General features: G+C 39.0%; 2 protein-coding genes across 2 annotated transcripts in view; both read left to right on the top strand. All coding sequences in view use genetic code 11, as the record gives it.

The window, feature by feature from the left end:
* Positions 1-522, top strand: part of EGR_04700 (hypothetical protein) — a gene marked incomplete at both ends in the record, with an annotated part of 2,367 nt that extends 1,845 nt beyond the window's left edge. The window contains one exon of the mRNA XM_024493949.1: positions 330-522. Within this exon, the coding sequence (XP_024351702.1) occupies positions 330-522 (193 nt within the window). The remainder of the gene's footprint in view (positions 1-329) is intronic.
* Positions 523-4,514: 3,992 nt separating this feature from the next.
* On the top strand, positions 4,515-19,057 carry EGR_04699 (Innexin unc-9; the record flags this gene model as incomplete). The annotated part of the gene is made up of 4 exons (XM_024493948.1): positions 4,515-4,689; positions 6,393-6,440; positions 8,852-9,491; positions 18,649-19,057. The coding sequence occupies 4 exons, from the start codon at positions 4,515-4,517 to the stop codon at positions 19,055-19,057; spliced, it is 1,272 nt and encodes a 423-aa protein (XP_024351701.1).
* Positions 19,058-20,427: the final 1,370 nt, after the last annotated feature.

Genomic DNA, 20,427 nt, shown 5'->3' with positions numbered 1-20,427 from the left:
TTCCATTAGGGGTCGTCACAGATTCTCCCAACCACAGCATGTGCCCTTTTTCTACTATGCTAAGGTTTAGCATTCGGTAATAAAAATCGGGATAGTTGTCCTTTAGAATTGGGTTCGCTTTCTACTGCCACCAATGTAGTGCACTGAGACTTCAGTGAAGGCGAAAGAAGACATAATACCAAGGCGTAATATGCACTAATGACGCACATTAGGGCTGGGGGCTACTGGCATTGTCCGGAGGCTATGCAGCCAGCGGAAGCACAGAAGGGAAGCTTTAAGTGTCTCTGCAATCACAGCGAAGAGTTTAACTCATAATCAAAGGATTACAGATTAAATTTTATGGTAAATGAAAACAGTTTTAAAATTTTTTTGGAAAAAGATCTTGTTAAGCAAATATATAATCTGTCATATTTAAATTGGTATTTCCCATTTTCAGACATTGCACATTTTATTTTACCCACAACTGTCGAACTTATGTACTGGGGCCTTGAACCAGCGGAAACCTCCCAGGCATCCGATTAAATATTTGACGATAACCCTGACTCCGATTCGTGAATGCTTTTTTTGGTAGAACAGTATATGGCAGTGATAGTTGATCGAAGTACCAAATGACATTTTTAAAGTGAGGCCTTCAGCTTTCGTCGTCTATTCAAAGCAAATATTCCTAAAACAGAATGTTCTAAAATCGTATGACAATGTCTTGCTTAAATAGACTCTTATCAGGGATAGGCTCTAAGTCTACTGACTGATGACGACATAGTAAATGTTTATTCAAATCAAACTCTTACTGACTTTGGCAGTCGATAAACGGGACAGTAATCGTTCCTCAATTTTAATTACCGAAATGGCCACATAAAAGCACATCATTTGTGTTTTGCGCTTAGGTCTCCATGTTTGTAACAAAAAAATTCAGAGTGCCTAATTTTTTTTCCTTTCAAACGGACACAATACACCTTGCAAAAAGTACCTCAACCATCAAATTAATGACTTTACAGTGCATAAATCTCCCATAAAATTTCCACTATTTAAAACTTTTTCGGCTAAAAAAGTAGCAGAAGTTGACTTTATTGCATTGTAATAGTAAACATCTGTCAAATTTAATTCTCCCACAAAGACAGGACGATGCCTAAAAGCCGACATTGTGCGAAATACACATTTTAGTGCAACTGTTGCTACTGGCTATTTAAGCAGTCATTTCTCTAATAATCTAGCTGTCCGTGTAGCAACTACATTTCTCGTGCAACTACCAGAAAACGTCCATGCCTGAGCAATTTGCTAAGATTTGTGGAATCACATCAAGAGTAACAGTAAAAATGAAGGGTGTGTAGATATACCCTTTACAGTCTGGAAAATAAATAATAAATGATAATAAATGACAATAGGGTTGGAATGAGGAATTAGAATAAAATTTTTAAAAACAACTTTCAGATGCGTCACCAATTTGTTATCTTTAATGAATTTATATATCTTTCGTCTGGCCTATGGAACTGACCACTAAGTATTAATAAGAAAGGTTCCTTCATTAAGTATCTTATTTGCTGTTCACTATTGCAGTAAGTACCCTTGCTCTACAAAGATGAGATGTCAGTAAATTTGCTTCCCTCTACTATTTTCTATTTTCTATCTACACTGACTTCATGGTTAGTATAATCCCAGTTCCCACAATGGTACTTTGACATTCCAAGCAAAGTCCCGTCTATGCAGATTTACATAGGCGCAAAATTTATCTAAGGAATCCATACCAACCTCCTTACTGTTATTAAAGAAAGAATAATCAGTCAAATAAACTCATTTTAACACGCTTTTAGGTTGAGTGGGACCTTGCGGGTGCGTTTTTCATTTCTTCTTATTTAAAATGATAAAGATTTCAGTATAAATATAACGGCGGATATACGTAGTGATTAACCTAGCAAGAAACCTGGCCCTTGCATTTAGCCAAGCCTCCTAGCATGGAATGAGCTTGTTGAAAGTTGCATGAAGTCAACTGCTTGAAGTGTAGCTCAGGCACTTGATCGCATGCTGCCTGGAAATTAGCGATTTCAGGTTTGGACTCAACTTTGGAAATTTCATCATTGATGAATGGAGTCATCAGCAAATCGGCATTAATTGTAAGTACACACAAGTTCTTCTTGACATATTTTATACGCTTAGCTTTGATTAAATTTGTCTAAAACATTAACCTTATAACAGAAAAATTGTGGAAAATTGTCTACTGTTAAATTTTAAGTAGCAATAGTGATTTTAATATCCGAGTTGCAGGAACCTTATCTGGGCATTTGCGGTTGGATACTTGACCGAAAGAGGCAAAAGGCATATTACTTTTTTTGTCATCACAAAACAAAAATTCAAGATTTATTATAGACTGTTTTACTAAAGACACGTCCAGATTTTATTAATCTATCAAGAAAAAAACGAACGAGTTGTAAGGTGTGCTGTGTTAGGCATTTGTCGGTTGATGGTACATTAGTTAACAGCATAAAGATTAAAAAACTTCATAAAAAGTGATGTGATTGCGATCGCTCATAGTCTTTATTTTTTTTTAGTTCTCTAGCCCAAAATAAGTGCAGAACCATCGGTTGGCCAGTTTTTTATCTTTAAGGAGGGAAACATAATTCGTGGCCACTCTCAGTGTACCTAAAAATTCTAATAAATTGGAATAAGGGTTACTAGGATGAAATACTCCTGCATTTGTCTTATTTTTGAATCATAGAAATCTCGCCCCCGAAGTTGCTTTTTACTTTTCCAATTATTTAAGGAAAAAACAAAAAAGGACAACATTTGTCTCTGGTGTTTTATGGACAGTGGCAAAGGAGTTGTTTCAGAGGTGCTCAGTTTAAAGTAACCATTTCTGATGCTAATGGAATAACAATGGCAGTCACCAACCTGCCGCTGGTATTTTGAAGCATATTGCATCTCTCAGCACTTTTCTCTTCATATGATTCCTCTACTCTGAAGCTGCTAGTTAGTATCAGATGAGATCATGGAGCTATAAAAATGTACGATTTGGTGATTGACAAGAACTCTGTGTTGGGCAATAGTGCAACTCCGAGTACCGACTTCACACGACTTTCGAATTTTACATGATCTTATTTAACACATTAATCACCGTAGCGAAGACTTTTTATCTATTAAAATAAAAAGGTTTTGGAATGATATCATCACGATTTAGTGTCATTTATTTCATCCATTTTCTGCAATGGATTGAAGGTAGCTTCCTGTTTCCAGCTAAAAATAACCTGTAAGATAAGAGAGATTAGTAGCCTTATTACTGTAGGTGGAAGCATGGTAATTCTGGGGTCGGTGTTAAATCACGTGACTATCAAATAATCAGTCTTAATTTTCTGGAGAAGACCGAATCCCACTTACTTCGGTTTCATAAGTAGGCGAGACCCGTTTGTCTTTCGCGATTGGAAGCACTTATTACCACTGAATTGATACGGTTAAAAATGGTTTAGATTGTCCCACTGATCCTTTCTTTGGCATTTTCACCTTAGTTTAAGACGACTAACTGTGCTGGTAATAATCAACAGCCCTTCTTTGACTTCTATCTCACAGAGGGAGGATTTTAAGTACTAGAGAGTAGATGAAGATGTGTCAGTCATTTGAGTGGCGAGATTAGGAGGCTAGCCTTGTTCTAATGACAGTCGACCAAACTTCCCAGGTGTGGCTCTTGCCTCCCATCCCCCTCTTCCCTTGAGCAAGGGCGTGTGAGTACGCGCGCAGGTATGCACGTGCTAGTTTGAGCTGGTCTGGGAAGAAGTGCAGTCTAACCATGCTACTGGGTAGGCGCGTGGCAGGCGTTGGTTCTAAAAATAGCCCACCTTTCCACTAGCCAGCACGCTAACACCCCATATGCATACGCGGCTTCTACCTCATTACCATTGGTCAGTGCCTCCCATCACCTCCCCCTGATTGGCTACCCATGGCTGGTGCATTTGTGTACGCAAATACACGAATAGAGAAGCCTCAAGGTCGGACACGCGCAATCATTCGTCAATTCGTTCTCAAACGGAGTGCGTGTGTGTGGACTGTGTGCGCACGGGCATGTGCAGGGCAGGCAGGAGCCAATAAGGCAGCTCCACTGATTTTCAACGTATCGGTAGTAACGGCAGTGGCAGCGGTAGCTCTGGCGTATAATTGAATGAGCAATAACCGCTACACTGGCATTCCCACATCCACCATCATCACCACCGTCACCACCACCACCACGGCCACCGCCACCATCACCTTCTCTGTCACCGCTACCACTAAAAGCAGCAGTAGGACTCTCACCCTCTTTGCTGCTCTGTGATTATTGACTTTAACCAAGACTGCCAAACAGCCAGACAAGAGTGAATAGAGAAATAAAGGTCCATTGGCTAACCCGTCCTTGTTCACGTGGACAATAAAACCGCCTCGACATAAATGGATCACTCCCTCTGGCTGACACAATGCTAGCAACGCGGTTCATCTGCAATACGGGAGACGTGGTATTAAGCACACCTAGACATCCCCAGGAGAGCCGAATTTGAGGCATGGCCCGTGGGGCCGGTGGTCTACTCGACGGTGGATTTGTTTTCAAACTCGGCCGACTTTTTCGTACTCCCTACGGTGGTGAAGGCGTTGACTTTATCGACCAACTTAACTACCAATTCACTGGTGGATTAATACTTATTTTCATCATCATTATCAGTCTGCGACAGTACGTCGGTAAGGTTGCCAAACTGCATCATGACGATCATTTCAAAAAGTAAAAATTCAGCCAGGAGATTCTAGTATTACGTACTGATACCGGCTTTTCTGGCACACCCCAAGGACAGGAATGTAGTCTTATTTTCCAGTAACAGGATTTTTGACAATTCTGTCTATTACAAGACTAAGTGAACTGCAACCTTGAAGTGTGAAGTGATTCTTATCTGAATAAGTGATCGGAGATAACAAATGGCCTTTTGTTCGTTAAAAAAATCACAAAACATTTTTGAATACAGGGAAAAAAGTAGGGACACAGGAATTTATCTCACTTCTCCTCACTGTTTCTATTCAACTGGTCGTCTTTTATTAATTCTGCCTGTTAGGGCTCGTCGTACATAAATCACCTCCTTAAATAGCATTTGCTTTTGTGCATAATAAGTTTGGATGATATGGTACTTTGACGTATATATGGCAAAGAATATAGCTTAGCTGTTTTTAGTTGCAGAAAAATTTGAAATAAAGTTGCTTATCATCAGCTTTGCGAATGAATAGACGTTTCACGAGAAAAGTGTCTCTCTTGAATTCTCATACGGCAGAACTCTTGGTGTCTGCTGCTTCTTGTTCAAGCAGCTCTCATGTTGAAATAGCAGCAACGTGAAGAGTACAGCTGTGGGCTTGTGTATGCCTGTATGAATGTAGGTCTGTCCAGTGATAACAAGAGGAAGTAGAAGCTGTAGTGGTAAAGAGGAACTTTTTTTCTCTCTCTCTGTATGTCACTGCCCTGTAATTAGCAGACTTCCTTCATTTTGAAGCTTTTTGCCCACCTCTTCCTCCTTCTCTCAAGCCTTCTCTACCCCTCAAGTATCAACTCTTTAAAGGCAGATTATTCTCCGCTTTCCTCCCATTATCTCAACTACTTCATTAAAAACTCTTCCCATCTTGACGCTAAGCATCAGCAACCAAAAATTACCCCTTGCGGATAAGAACATTTCACAAATACGTTGGATGCGGTTGCCTTTATAATCTTACATGCACTTTGAAGGTGAAATTTTATACAGAATTTTAAGTACTTTGGGTCGGCCTGCGCTAACTCATGAAGTTAGCCTATAAGTAGACACGTTGATGTCGCCTTAACTGCTGACACATATAAGGTGAATGGGTTCCTATGGCTGAAATCATTAAACATACGTAGGTAATTATCTCTACTGGACAAAGAACTTGAGTTATCTCGATTTGCTAAGCATCATTTTAGGCCAGTTAAGGATCAGATAAATTGCGCTATTTGTTATCAAGGAGATAACTAGGCCGTCGCAGACCATCAATTCTGCAGAAGATCCCGTGCAAGGCACTAAATCAGGCAAAGTAAATGAAAAATGCATGGACTTTTGCAAGATTTAATGATGCATAAATTCCGAAAAGGGATGTGCTATTCTTCTGCTGCCTCATCCTCGAAATTCCAAGGGGCAAGTATTTGTTTCTCTGCATTTATTATACCAACAACTCAAATTATTCATCGGGCTCTACTTCTACAAAAATTTAATTTGGTTTAGGCAAGGCTTAGCAGTTATTTACGAGTCTAGTTTGGTTTCGTGCAAAAGGCATTTTACTGTCTGAGAAGTCTAAATTGATCCAATTAAACTACTCTGCAAGAAAAAGGAAGTTACGAGGTGAATTCGGGATTCCCAGGGACACTTGTTGTTTTCCACTTCTTTCATCACTAGTTTCCGAAACAGATTTAAAAATTGGTTCGCGATCATCTGCTCGAGCAGGTAAGTCTAAAATATCCAACATATCGGGATCGTACTCGAAATACACATTGTAGTATATATGGGATCTGCACCAATGCTCTTCGCTTCTACTCTTCTCATGACTTTATCACCTTTTGAGCTTTAATTACGATCAGGCGTTTGGAGGGCCCGTCACTGCTGGACGCATATTTGCCTTATACATATTCTTTGCCTCCTCTCATATTCTGGACGCGCTTATGCACGCATTGCTAGGAGTGACAAATGTCAAGACTACCATGGTCAAGCACTTGCACACATTTCAGAAGAATTACTTTAAAAATACCCTTCGTGTGGTGTCCACACGACTGACGAAACTTATTTGTAGAGGAAGGAACAAACCTGGTTGGTTTTTACTCTTAAGGTAAACAAATTTCCTTGACTTAATTACCACCCAAATACATGGAAATTTCCCTCAATGCATTATAATCCGATGACTGCAAGTACTCTCAAAATTTTTATCGTCTTAACTACAGACGTGATTAGAACAGCTTGATATCTTGCAAACTCTTTCTTTTCACTGCACTAAAAAGTGGTTAAGCCGAGTCATATTTGTCTAGGCTTATGTTCTTTTTAGCAGTACAATGCAATGAAAAAAGAGTCAGAAGACCTCCTTATCGTTAACAGCACCCTATAACAGTAATGTTGGGGCATGAGCAGAGACCATAAACTTTCACCAGCTCAGAATGCCTACATCCGCTCGGAGATATGACGAGGGGATGGGAGTGTAAAGTGGCCACAGCGCTTAAGCTTGTGAGTGCCGCATAACCGCAAGCCCTTTTTAAGTGATTATAAGGTCTTGCCATCCAGAAGTCTTAAAAACCCTGCGTTTTTTACGCGTTGGGGGATTTCGCGATCTCCAATTTTCCAACTGCAATTCTCAGTCGCACTAAGCATCAAATAACAGTTTTTAAAATTTGTGGGAATGCAAAATTTTTCTTTTTTACAAAACCAAGAAAGAACCCGAAAAGGGACAACAACCATAAATTTTTACTTCATTCATTTTTATGTTCACTTGCCTGAACACAGTAAAAACGACAATTCAAAAGACCTAATTAGAATAGCCCTAAATATTAAGAAAAAAACACCTTCCCAGGTATCACCAACGCTATCAATTTGAAGGGAAAAAATATTCTCTCATGATTTTCATGGACAATGTTCAATTGGTCAAAAAGCCTTGAGCCTAAATTCTACAAGGGCAAGCTGCTTTTTTAGCTTAGCTCCATACATAAGAAAAAGTGGTGAAGTCGTTCGTACCCGAAAAGTATTAGCAAACTCTTTTCCCCTCCTGTCGAAGTTTAAATTATTCATACGCGCATTTTTTTTGCTCTTGAACGAGTCGGCAGCATAAGCTCTGCGTTTAAGTTTGAATACGATGGCCTTGCTCCATATTTTCATTGCTTGCTTGGCTTCCATTTGAATTCCGATTCATCCATCTTCTGTCTACAAAGTTACCCCTTTTTCCTTGCAAAAAAGTTAACACTCAACGTATGTAGTTTTATGCAAGAGTGGAAGTAGTTCGCTGCTTTGTTTGGAGCTGCTGAATTCTACTACCGTACAAAAAAGACTTCGAGTAACCTTAAAAAATTTGATGATGAGGGTTAACTTTTGACCCTACTGAGTGACAAAGGAGTTAGCCCCACCACAGCTATTATAAATTTAATCATCTTTAGGAGCAAATTTTGAACCAAAAAAGAGGACATGCTCTTAGGGTGATTTTTATGCACCTAATGTCATTAAAATAGTGTTTAAGGTTCTTTTTTGCCGTTTTGATTAATAACACTTCCTCGGGAACGCCCTACCGCGTTTCATAAAAATAATCCTCTTTTCCAGCTTTTTAATGAGTTGTTATACCTTAATCCATTCGTTGTCGTTAAAGAAACAAAGTAGTCAAATTAGTTGGTTTTCAGATTGTGCGCCTGATAAGTTATTTGAGCTAATGAGACTTGACTTCTTGGATATTTTATTGTACTCTACCTTTAAGATTTACATAAATCAGTGTTGTAAAAGGAGTGAAATCTGACAGGAATCTTCAAGCAAAAATATCACATGGATAGAAAAAAAAACGAAATGCTGACAGCTTTAAGTGGCACTTAAGTGTCAGTGGGTTGACATTTTTTGGTCTTTTAAAGTAGCCTAACATACTTCCGCTTCAAAGGCACTACCCAGATGAATAGACTCTAATGGTGGGATTTCGTTTTCTTGTCAAAATTGGGTAATATATTTGCATAATTCATTAACTCTAATGACTAAGCAATCTTGGAAGCAATCCACTTCATTGTTTTTCTCAAAATATTCACCATAATGATCCTACAACGAAAAAACTCATATTTTTGGGTAGTAGTAAGTAGTAATAGAATAGTTGAATATTACTACTTCAAAATTTTTGACTTTAGGAAAGCCAATCCAATGTTGGGTACCTCCAGAATTCACACGAGCATGGGAGGAGTACACCGAGAATTACTGTTGGGTGTCGAACACTTATTTCCTCCTGCCTCACGAAGACATTCCCGCAGAAGAGCTGGAGTACGAAAAAATCAAATTCATCGGCTACTACCAGTGGATGTCAATAGTTTTAGCGGGCCAGGCTATGATGTCTTGGGTGCCGCATCTCCTCTGGCGTGTCTGTTCGCGTCGTCTTCCCCTTCTGCTCAAATCCGCCAAGGAGGCTTCCATTCCAGATCGCGAATTGCGCCTCAAAGCTGTCTCCTGCCTAGTGGCCACGTTAGAGGAGCAAGCGGAGTCACAATCGCGATTCCGGCGAATGAAGTCCTTTGTAAACCGGTGCCTCTGTGGCATCGCACCCAATGCACGACTTACATTTCTCTTCCTCTTTGTGCGCGCCCTTTTTATTGCCAATTGTTTGGGCCAAATCTACCTGATGAAGTGCTTCACCGGATTCAATAGCACGTTCTTTGGACTACAACTCCTGCAAGACCTCACAAAGGGTGAGGAATGGGACACTAGTGGCCATTTCCCTCGTGTCACGTATTGCAACATCAAGGTTCGAGTCATGGGCCAACCTAAACCCGCGAGGTTAGTCATTTGGTATCATTCAGACACCTGTTTCTGGGGCTCTAACTGCCTGAGGTTAATTATAGGATCTGTAAACCGAGAATAGGACATATTTGCTGGCACGCAGCTACTGTAACTGCTACTTCAACGGGAAGTAAGGACTATTCTAGTAGGTTTTGAGTCAAATCTCAAGGCATTATTATGATGTGCAGATTTGGCAAGTAATTTCTATCATCTTAAGCCTTACCTAAAAGCGCAATTTCCAGTCTTAACAAGACAGAAATCATCCATCCTAATGCACACCTCCTCCCCTACATCTCCATGTTTAGTCTACTGTCTTCACAAAAAGCGTATCCACCACTCAGGCAAATTAAAAAAAACAAAGACAAGACACGCTTCTTCTTTTTTCTTCCCTCTTTCCTTTAGAAGTAACTTTCTTTTAAATTAAAATCGTTTTTCCCATTATAGGGAAGGTTCTATGTCAGCGTTCACAGACACAGAAGACATATTATCCTTCCATTTTCCCATTTCCATGGCTCGTTATTTACTACTTTTCTGTGGTAACAAAGCATTTATTTCCAAAATGTGGAGTTTATCTAGGCAAAAGAGTTTTCTCACGTTCACTTCTCTCGATGAAATTACTTCTACAAATAGGTTGAAAAATTTCTAGGAAAAAGCTTAAGCGAAAGGACTGTCGCAAGCCGTCTTAAGACGAAACAGCAAAGCGTACAGTGAAGAAGACTTTCTTTCAAATAGACCAATGAGTCCGAGTCAAGAGCATTACTTCACTTATTCTTTTACGGTATAAGATGCAAGTCTACCAGCTCCTCTCCACTTCATTTCAAGGGCCATAAAACATTCCAGTAGACAAAAAACAACCTTTTGAAGTAATCTATTTGACTTAAGTGTGGTGCTGGATAACTCTTCCACGGTTCAGACGGCAGCTTAATAAAACATCCTTCATTAGCTTTGGAAGAAAATGTCTTCAAATACATTTTAAGGGTATTTGACCTTTCCATACTTAGAAGTTGACGAGGCAGTGTCTTGCGACAGCCCGCCCGAAATTCATCACGTCCATGCATTCCTCCACTATGCGAGATTAGAAATGCTCACGCCCCAAAATATCGTTGCTGAATTACACTATAGGGAACAAAGAATCTTTCAACCTAGAAGTGCTTAATAAAATCTTAGTTTAGATTTCGCGGAACCATCATCAGTGTCCCTTCAGTCCAGTAGTAATAGCAGTATTCAAACTTCATCATTTGACGATCCTATTTCCGCAACTCAAAAGAAAACTAAAGGCGATCACAAAAACTTCTTACCACTGTGTTAATTTATAGTCAGGTCACAAGGTCTCATTGGTTGATATGATTAACTCTGCACTAGACCAGAATACAGCCATAGTCATTAAAAAGTACAGTTTTGGGGCAATGTTTACGATGCTGTAAATGAGTAGCGATGAATCCCAATGATTACTGGATGTAAATAGAAATGGCGTTTTGAAACGATATCTGAGAGGAACATACAAGCTTAACTACTAGATTATGCTTTGCATTACTATAAAAATGCGGAAAAATAAACCAAAGCACAAGAAAGTAAAGCATTTGTTCAACTAGATTCAGCAGAACTAATAAACACCAGCTAACTTTCCAGAGATTATTTGTTTAAGTTGTCTTCGCTTAGTGCAATGCTCAACCTTACTATAATCCGCAGTAGAAGTGTGAGGATTCCGTCTTAATCTGCATTTGCCACCTCTAGAGAAACCAACATCTCTTAGTTAATTATCTACATTTCTTAGTTTTGTGCTTAGATAGAGGTACAAGTGCACCAGGGCCTTAAAAAATAGCTTGAGATGTTATTGTATCTCTCCCAGACTCTTGCAAGGATGAGAGAAGACATAGTACTCGGGCAGAATATATGTTGTCGATATACAGAAAGGCAGGGCTACTAGCGTGACCTGGAGGCCAGGCCGCCTGACAAAGGCATAATAGCGAAACCCCTAAGTGGCCCTTTACCTAAATCAAGAACTAAACAAACAATTCAGGTATTACATTGCGCGAAATCCCAAAGTTAACAGTTTAGTAGCATTTTGATTAAACAATGGATAATTCTGTGGAATAATTACGGATTTTTATGTGCCGAAGCAGTTAGTATCGCGTGTCCTTAGACTTCTACAAACGAAATTACGATCCTTATTCTAATAATTTGCCTTACTCTAACACCTACACTACAGTTGGCTTTAAAACAAGCGTCTAAAAGAGATAGTGAAGAACTAGTTTTGGCGTAGCCCTCGTAAACGAGCAATTTGCCATCAGGGATGAGCCGTTAAATTAGCAATAATTAAGCCGAATCGTGAGGCCTGAATCTAACGGCAACTGTGACTAAAATTTCGGTGATTAAACTGCTACCGCTTCTGTCTTTGGGGCACATCGTCTGCCGTAATACGACACCTCACTGCTGCAAGGGTGGTTCATAAAAAAGATTAATTTTCTGAGCGAGTGTCTATGTAAGAGAGAGCGAGAGGGAGAGAATGTGTTAAATCAAAGATGGTCCATTTTAAGGGTGTCAGTATTTGTCCCTCCCCTCCTACTCCGTCTTTTCTTCCTTTCCCCTCTGGCCAGAGAGTCATTAACCAATTGATTAAAGGTCAGTGACCCAAATTCGGGTCCGTCAGCCAGATCGGATGCAAATGTGCACTGGGGCTAGGTAGGAAGCCATTTTGTCAGTTTGTACTTCAAGAAATCTGCAGAAGGAACAGTTATAGCAAACTGAATCTGCTGAAAAGTCGTCTGTCCTTTCTTGAGATTTACTTCAGTTAGGGTAAAATTACTTCGCTCTTAGAGTCGCATTTCGCACCGTCCAAGTAATATTTACGTGTAATTGGTTTGTCAATCCTGTTTAAATGATCCTTACCAAAAAATTTCCTTCTGGGGCCTTCCTCACAATAGGGCGTAGGCTAAATAGACCTTTTGCGTGTTTTTCTTGTTAATTTTTTATTATTCCCCTTTCAAACAATTGCTATTTTTGTGAACGCAAACTCCATTGTTAGTGGAACAAAAACTAATTTGTTTACTGCCTTCTCCTTCCTACATCATTTTTATGTTAGAACTAATTGTTTTTATGATAGCGCTAGGTGATTAGACATCTAATATTTAAAATAGCTTTAAAGGAAGACCAAAATTCAATATTAAGGTGATTTTGCGAAACAGGTATTGAATGTCTCAAGATGAACGTAAAATCACATATTATATTCCCACTAATCTTCTCAGTGTAACTAGTCCTTGCAGCTAGCCAGCGTTTTTTTTGAGAATTCTATCCAACGGACCTATACGCTTCAATGTTTAGGGCGGAAGCAGCATACACATGCTTTGTTTAGGATAAAATATATGTGTGGGTGTAAACTGGGTTGATCATGCTTCCCTTGTCTATCCATGTAGTGTGCCACAACCCCGGAACTAATTCTGCATAACGTGGTTTTACTCATTCATTTTTTTATAACTTTCTCTTGAAATATCACACAACATGGGCTTCACCACTTCCTAAAGCACTGAGGAACTACTACGTCCTGTACAAACTCCTCTTCGCTTGTAAAATTGTGAGTTTAGACACAACAGCATTTAATTGAGTAAAATCCATGAAATAGTAGTTTTTATTTATAAGCCTAATATAGTTCCGTTTCCTAAACGTACTACTTTTTTTCAAATCTACCAGAATTTTATTATTAATTATCTAAACATAAGTGAGCTCCTTCTTTATGAACATTTGGGACAAAACACAATTAATAAATGTCGACGTTTTAAATGACTTTTTCAAAACCCTAGGCAAAATTTAAGCATGTTTATTTAACCTCCGGTAAAAGAAGTTTTACTTTATTTTAATCTGAGAAAGTATTGCAAGGCCCCAGGTACAATCAGCTACTAATTATCTGCTTGCTACCCAAGACCAGCAGAAATTGAAGTAGACGCCAGAAACAGTTTAGTTAAAAGGGCCACGAAAATGGTTGTTATTATGCAGTGCCTTTGAAATTTGCAAGCTGTAACGGCGGGGATGCTAATTAGTCTCAAGTCAACATGTTTTTGGCCAAGTCAAGGGTAAAACTCCACACATTTCCAAACCGTGTTTCGTTGCGGTGATACTCGGGTCATTGGACTTATTCCCACCGCATACATTGACTGTTAGAAAGGAAAAATGAATCAGGCGTTTTTGAAGATGAAGCGCTTAGCATAAGGGAGACTTAAAAAGTGGTTCATTTTGTTGGAACTCGTGATTCAAACAAAATAAAATAAACCTAAATAGCTATTTAAATAATGTTTAACTGTAGAATCTCTTACATATTCTTTTTAAAAAGCAGCCCTTTGGATGCTTCCATAAGGTGTTAGACTGGATTAATTTGAGATGGATTAAGATGATATTTCCGGGCCCCCAATCTTACAATGATTACAGAATTTCAATTGTATTTGGGATTTTCAAGGAACTAAATTAGTGCTCCCTGCACTTAATGCACAAAGATGAGGTTTAGAAAGTCGTTAAACAAGCATTTCTCAACTGAAGATTGTACGAATTTCAAATGACCCTAACAACTTCATTCATCTTTTTTCAACCTCGTCACTACTCACCCTTTAATACTTTTCTCCGGTTGAATTTCTTTAAAAGATTTTGCCTCTATCACACGCATTTCTCCCCTATATTTTAACGTCGTATTGAGCTGACGTGGAGGTCTATATGTGCCTCCGGGGCAAGGAGAGATGGGCATGCAGAGTGGAGAAGGCGGAGTGAGGAAAGATGCTGTCGGAAAATATTGCATGGTTTGACACCGTAGGCCTGCAGTTAACCAATGATAGAGTGGTTGGCTCACTAAATTACTTGCAGACAAAATTAACGATGCTCCAAATTAATTCCCAGCCACCGCACCGAGGCTATATTGCCTGTACAGCTAAAATGTAAATTCATACAATCAAACAACCCCGCGACGTATGCCCCGTTTACAGTTCCCAGTGTTACTATTTCACTTTAAAGCATGAGGATGGCAATTTCAAGATATTACCTTGCTCAGGGGTGGTCATTAACTGGTCATGTAAAAAAGTCTTATTACTTTCCATTTTTAATACTCAAGGGAGGGTAATTCTATGAGCCTTCGCAAATGTCATTCAACTGTACAGTTAATCAAAAACGTACGTATAAAAGAGGGGTGCTAATTTTATTCCAGTTTCCAAAGAGCTACACTTCCTGCGACATCCATTGTAACATATGAGGCTTAAATTTTAAATTATTTTAAAACCTATAGGAAAAATTAAAATACTCCGTTTTTCTCTCACTGAGTAGTAGTAACCAAAGCTTTGTGAGAAGTGTTTTTTTTTACTTGTCAATAGATGGCAAGTAATGGCATAAAAGTCGATGCAGTCGAGATAAGATCAACCCTTCTGGAAGAAGGAAATGTTGCCTCTCCAACTGAAAAGAGGATATGTGCTTATCAACTGGTGGTGACTTTTTAAAAAATTTAGGAGCCAAAAATGTAAATCGATGATTTTTTATACAAAAAGAGCGGAACAGAAATTACATAAATAATCCTAGATGTTTCACAATTTCGAAAAATATATACACGTAATAAAAATGGTTTTTTGTTCAACCCTACGGAATGTCGTGTTTTTATACGATAACGGTGGGATACTTCATTCAAAGGCTACGAATTAGAAAAATAAAAGCAGCTATTTTGAAACGGTGGAGGTGACATCACCTAGGATTGCGAAGGCACCTTGCACCTCATGGTGACGATAAAAGTGATGATGTAAGGAAAATTTTTAGTCATTGTAATTGTATCATTATCTGCTAGGCAAACAAGAGCACCAAAAGATGTCAAAAGTTGCTCACTTAACAGGGCAACAATGCTTCAAAATTTCGTCCCCGGAGGAAGCGCAAGAAATGAAACTGCAACAATACTTTGACTTCTTTTATGATATTTCTCTATTACCAAATATACCCGCCTTTTGTAGGAAAAATACTTTTACAGTAAGGCACTCGGCTGCCGATTTGCAGCCGATTTCGGCTTTTCCTTTGTCACGCAATTCTGCCGAATCTTTTGTCGGCACGGAGTTTGAGCACTGCTTCTACCTTGCACTAGAAATGGGGAAAGAAAGCTTTTTCTTAAAGGCCCTTATTATTAGATCACGTAAAGGTAAATTATTATAAGGGGGAATCAAGACTGTGAGTGCCTGCTGCTGACCCAACTTTCGCAGTTTAAAATGCGCCACCGGATCACGCAAGTGTTGCAGTGAAGTTAATTCCACCTTGTAGGGATAATTTAATGATTTATTAACTACAGACCAGATGCTTTTGTTTAAGCGACAAAATCTCCTTTTCTGCGAGTTCATGCCAATAGCATTCATTGCTAAGTAATTAATTAAGCAACATACTAAAATATTTTGGTGCCTACTCGTGGAGACATTTAAGGAGTATGTACTTTTACGAGGATCACAAGTTTCCCCAGTTACAATTAAAAATGGTAGCAAGTTTAGTGGTTTTCCGAAAGGAAGAGACATTTAAAGTGCTCAAAATAGGGTTACAGGAGATAATTCCTTTCTTGTGGTAGAAGTGGAAACGGATTTTTCCATATTAGCCACAGTATTTAAGGTATTTTCTTCCCTTTAGCAAATAAAACCTTCACAAATTGTTTATATTTCTATTCCTGCTACTTATCACTTGTCAAAAATAAATACATATTTGGGTTTAAAAATGTTTATTTGTGGTGAATGAGTTCCCGCTGAAATGCCACTCATTGGGTTATCGAGGTTGCCGGATGTATGCACTAGCCCACATACATTATTCATGTTTTTCAGTAAATCTTGGTTAGGTTGATTTTTCTTACCCAGTTTGGGCGAATGTTCATGCAAAAGGCCTTCTTTTCTGCAGCCTCTTAAGTCGCCTGTCTAAATGGTATTTTCGTGAGATAGGGAAAACATATATGATTTGGGGATCAATCACTTGTCCCTTTTCAAAAGTTCCTTTTCAAGTAAATACTGCCTTGTTTTGTTAATTTTAAGGGTTTATAAAGCATAGTTAATAAATGGGTTAATTATATTTAACATGACATAATTTATCACTCATCGATGTCTCAGTCACAGAAGTTCCTCAAATGTTATTTACCCTACAAACAATTGTACGGATTTTGGTGTGTAGTTCGCTTTGTTAAACTAACTCAGAGAAGATTAACCACCGGTGTAATTTTTAGATCATAAATAGACAGATATCTCAAAAACTTAGTAATGATAACACTTTATCTTTTAAGATTCATTTGTCAGGTTTCGCCCAAGCTCCAACTTGTTCTGTAAAAAGCCTGCCTTTGGTTATGAGCTCTCATAATGACCTATGGTATGCCGAGGCGTTAAAATAATTAGAATGTGTAAAACGTCGCGAAAAAATCTTTCCATTAGCTAGCGCTGCTGACCTTTCGTAAACCGGTTGAGGTCACTTCAATAAATCCCAGTTTAGTTACCCTCTCTCGCCTTCTCTCAGTTACCCTCGCGTCCAGGCTTTGCGTAGGTTCAGGCTAGGCAAGTTACCAAAACTTCCAACTTATAGGTTCAAACAATCCACTGCAGAGCTATTTTTACATCCATAATAGTGCTTGGGAAATCCGGATACCGAATCCTGATCGTAAGGTGGTGAGGTGGCAGTAAGCATTACTGTCAGCCTGCCTCATATCAAATCGTCAAAACTGCATGGTCGCAGTTGGCTAAACTACCACCAAATAGAAATCGGGGCACCAAAACATTGTTTTGACGATGACATGAGTCAACATAGCTTCTAATATAAAGGGAAAATAATAATCCAGTAGCCATTACAATGATGGTTTTTGGTACCAGAAAGGCAAAAAGCATCAACAACCAAGGAAAAAAAGTTGGTTATTCCTTTTGCCTGTTATCAACTGCTATGGTGTAGCTGTGATAGCTAAAAACCATCAATGAAAAGATAATTTATTGACAATATAATAAAAGTTAGTAACTGATAATTACACAATAACGGTACTACTCACAGGTTTCCCAAGTAGTATTTGATTTGAAGCAAACTTACGTAAATAAATTACTAATTTTTATATTGTTATAAGGTCAGCAACTTTTGTAGTTGGCTTCCAAAGAACTTTAAATGGACCTCTTAATTAACTGTCCCATGTTTTTTCCTTAAAGTAGGTGTAGTTACTCTCAAAAGGGACAAAACGTAAAATTTTGCGTTTTCTCCGTTTATAATTCTTAGATTTGCCGTTCTAGAATGGACAAGCATTACCAGACATTCTCTCCTGACCTCATTTTGATCAGATTTTCTCACGGTTTTATTTTCTTTGTTAATACTGCTTTATTTCTCGAGAGAATGGTGATTTTCATTTTCACAACTTTACGATCGCCTCCGGCAGCTATATTAGATAAATAACTCAGCGAGGCGAATAATGTCACAAAGAGAAAAAGCATAATGAAACTTTCTGCTGTCTAGTACGTCAACATGGGATTTAAGAGATAATTTAAGCTACTTTTCAAATGTGGTCTTTCCTCCGAGAGACTAGTAAACATAAGTGTCGACAGCAGATTAAATCCCTTTTGGAGCAGGGGCGCGAAGCAAAGCCATAACAGTTGGCTGGCTTTTTCTACCTAACCACAGATAAGTGTGTGTGCAGTTAAGAGTTGGCGCGCGAGCCTGCTATTTTAGTCTTCAAAAAAATATTTTTTGTCACGTAAGAAAAATAGAGCAGTTTCAATTTCCCCTGGGATTGCGGTAGGCTTTAGAAAGAAAGGCTTGATGTAATTGCCTCGCTTGCTACACCCGATTACCCATTCGTGGAAGCAGGAGAAAAAACGAATCACCCTCCTACTTATGCTCCATCTCTACCAAGAAGCACTTTTACTCAGCAATTCAAAATCCACTTTGCTGAATTTCATTTCATTGCCTCTTTATCCCTAAACAAAATAAATTGAGACGAACCTTTGTCATTCAAAAAATAATTGCTTTTTTTATTTCTCGAGGGTTGTTCAACTTCACATCAACAAATTTAGTTACCAGTATTTCGAACCTCGTTTTAAATCCCTCTACTGTAAAAGAAGTCGATTACTTAGGTTACAATTCGACTTTCTTTAATTTGACTGCCAAACCTATAAACAAAACATTTTCTCCACTATTTTTCTTGTCATTCTAGTTACTCCCTGCAATGTGTCCTCCCAATAAACAATTTTGTAGAGAAGATCTATATATTTCTTTGGTTTTGGTTCGTCATCCTCTGCTCTTTGACGATAATGAACACCATTCAGTGGACCATCAACACCATGCTTCCCGTACGACGCGTCTGTTACATAAAGCAGTACCTGAAGGCGCTGCGACTCATCTCCAGCACGGAGGAACGAGACTGCACCCGTTTTGTTAATCAAAACCTCGGTGCAGATGGCATCTTTATCCTCCACATCGTCTCCAAAATTGCCAGTGATCTGATAGCCTTGGATGTCACTGCAACTCTGTGGAAGAACTATCGACAAGCCAAGATTACTGGTACGGAAGAGGATGTCAACCGACTGCTAGAGACAGTTAATAGGGGCTCAAGTGCTGTATAGGGTCCACTTGAGCCCCTAGTAATCCCCTGGTCCTTTTCCACTCCCTTACCTTATTTCTTTCTCTCAACTTCCTCGCAATACATTGCCCCCCACCCCCATAGAAATGCGTGAGTGACTAGTTAGGTATATTTTTGAAATCCCTATTCTTAGACATCACCGAAAAAAAGGATAATCCCCGTTGTGTATGCACTCCGTGGGACCATGATGAACGCCAGTCTTCTCTTTCTCTCTAAACACCCCACTATCACGACTTTCCTTTCCAATCGACAAATCTGTACATTTAAGCGCCGTCTGTTAGCGTCGCTATCAGCTACTACACAAGGTATTGTGCACAAGCCTGCGCACTTACACAGAAATTTGTCCTTGCTCGCAGTCGCGTCCCTAAAACCCATCCCACCATGCATGTGATTGCCGCCCACTTTTCATACTTCTCTCTTCTCTGCTCAAATCTTTTTCCCCCTCTTCCACCTGCTCTCCATTCTTTTTCTTCTTCTTCTTCTTTATCGTTACTTCCAACGCATGGCACGAGCATGCGAATGGGCCAGGTTTTAGCGAATGCAACCGCACCGAACAAAAGAAAAAAAAACAACTTGCAGTTGTGAGTGTGTGGGTTAGGCCAACGCTGCTGTAAAAAAGAGTCACACCTCCCTTATGTCCGCAAGCACCTCTCAGATACCCACTCATATCATTAAGTTCACCCATATTATCAAGAGAAAGTCGTCTTACAATATGCGTATTATTATCCTATATGTCTGCGAAAAGAATATTTTGCCATTGAGTGAGGTATGAAGTCAGTAGCTTACCCGTATTTGCCCTAGCAGTACAATATAGATGAAATGTAAGTGCTTTCGTAGCGTGGGAGTGAAAAGTTTTTGAGAAAGGGGAAAACGACTTTCACATAATTAAAATATGCCGCTTAAATCACAGTAAAACGGAGAACACTAGAATCCTAAGACAGTTGAGTAGTTTTGACTGATTATATCTACCCCTTTTCCCGGAAAGATATACAAAAGGCAATGGGTTTTAATCCTGCAGACCCTACTCTGTAATTAATTGTATGAATATTTTGTTTGCAGAATGAATACTTTAGAATACTTCATAGGGCAATGCTAGTACTCATAACTCTTATAATTCAGTAATTGCCTGAAAATCGACGTTAAAATGCCTCTCTCAGTGGCATTATTCCAGAATCCATCACTCCAAAATATGCCAACACAATTTGATAAAAGAAATTTAACAAATTGGTTGGCTGTCAGGGAAGACGTTTGCCTGACCAAATCACTTGTAACTTACTTGGTAAAAGAACTCCCGGGAGATTTTAGCTCCTCTAAACCTATAAATGCAGTCCCCTGTAAGCTTTCCACATCCTA

This window comes from Echinococcus granulosus (assembly GCF_000524195.1).
Source record: "Echinococcus granulosus chromosome Unknown EG_S00030, whole genome shotgun sequence".
NCBI lineage: Eukaryota > Metazoa > Platyhelminthes > Cestoda > Cyclophyllidea > Taeniidae > Echinococcus > Echinococcus granulosus.
The sequence above is the reverse complement of the archived record's forward strand: the minus strand, read 5'-3'. Positions and strand labels throughout refer to the sequence as shown.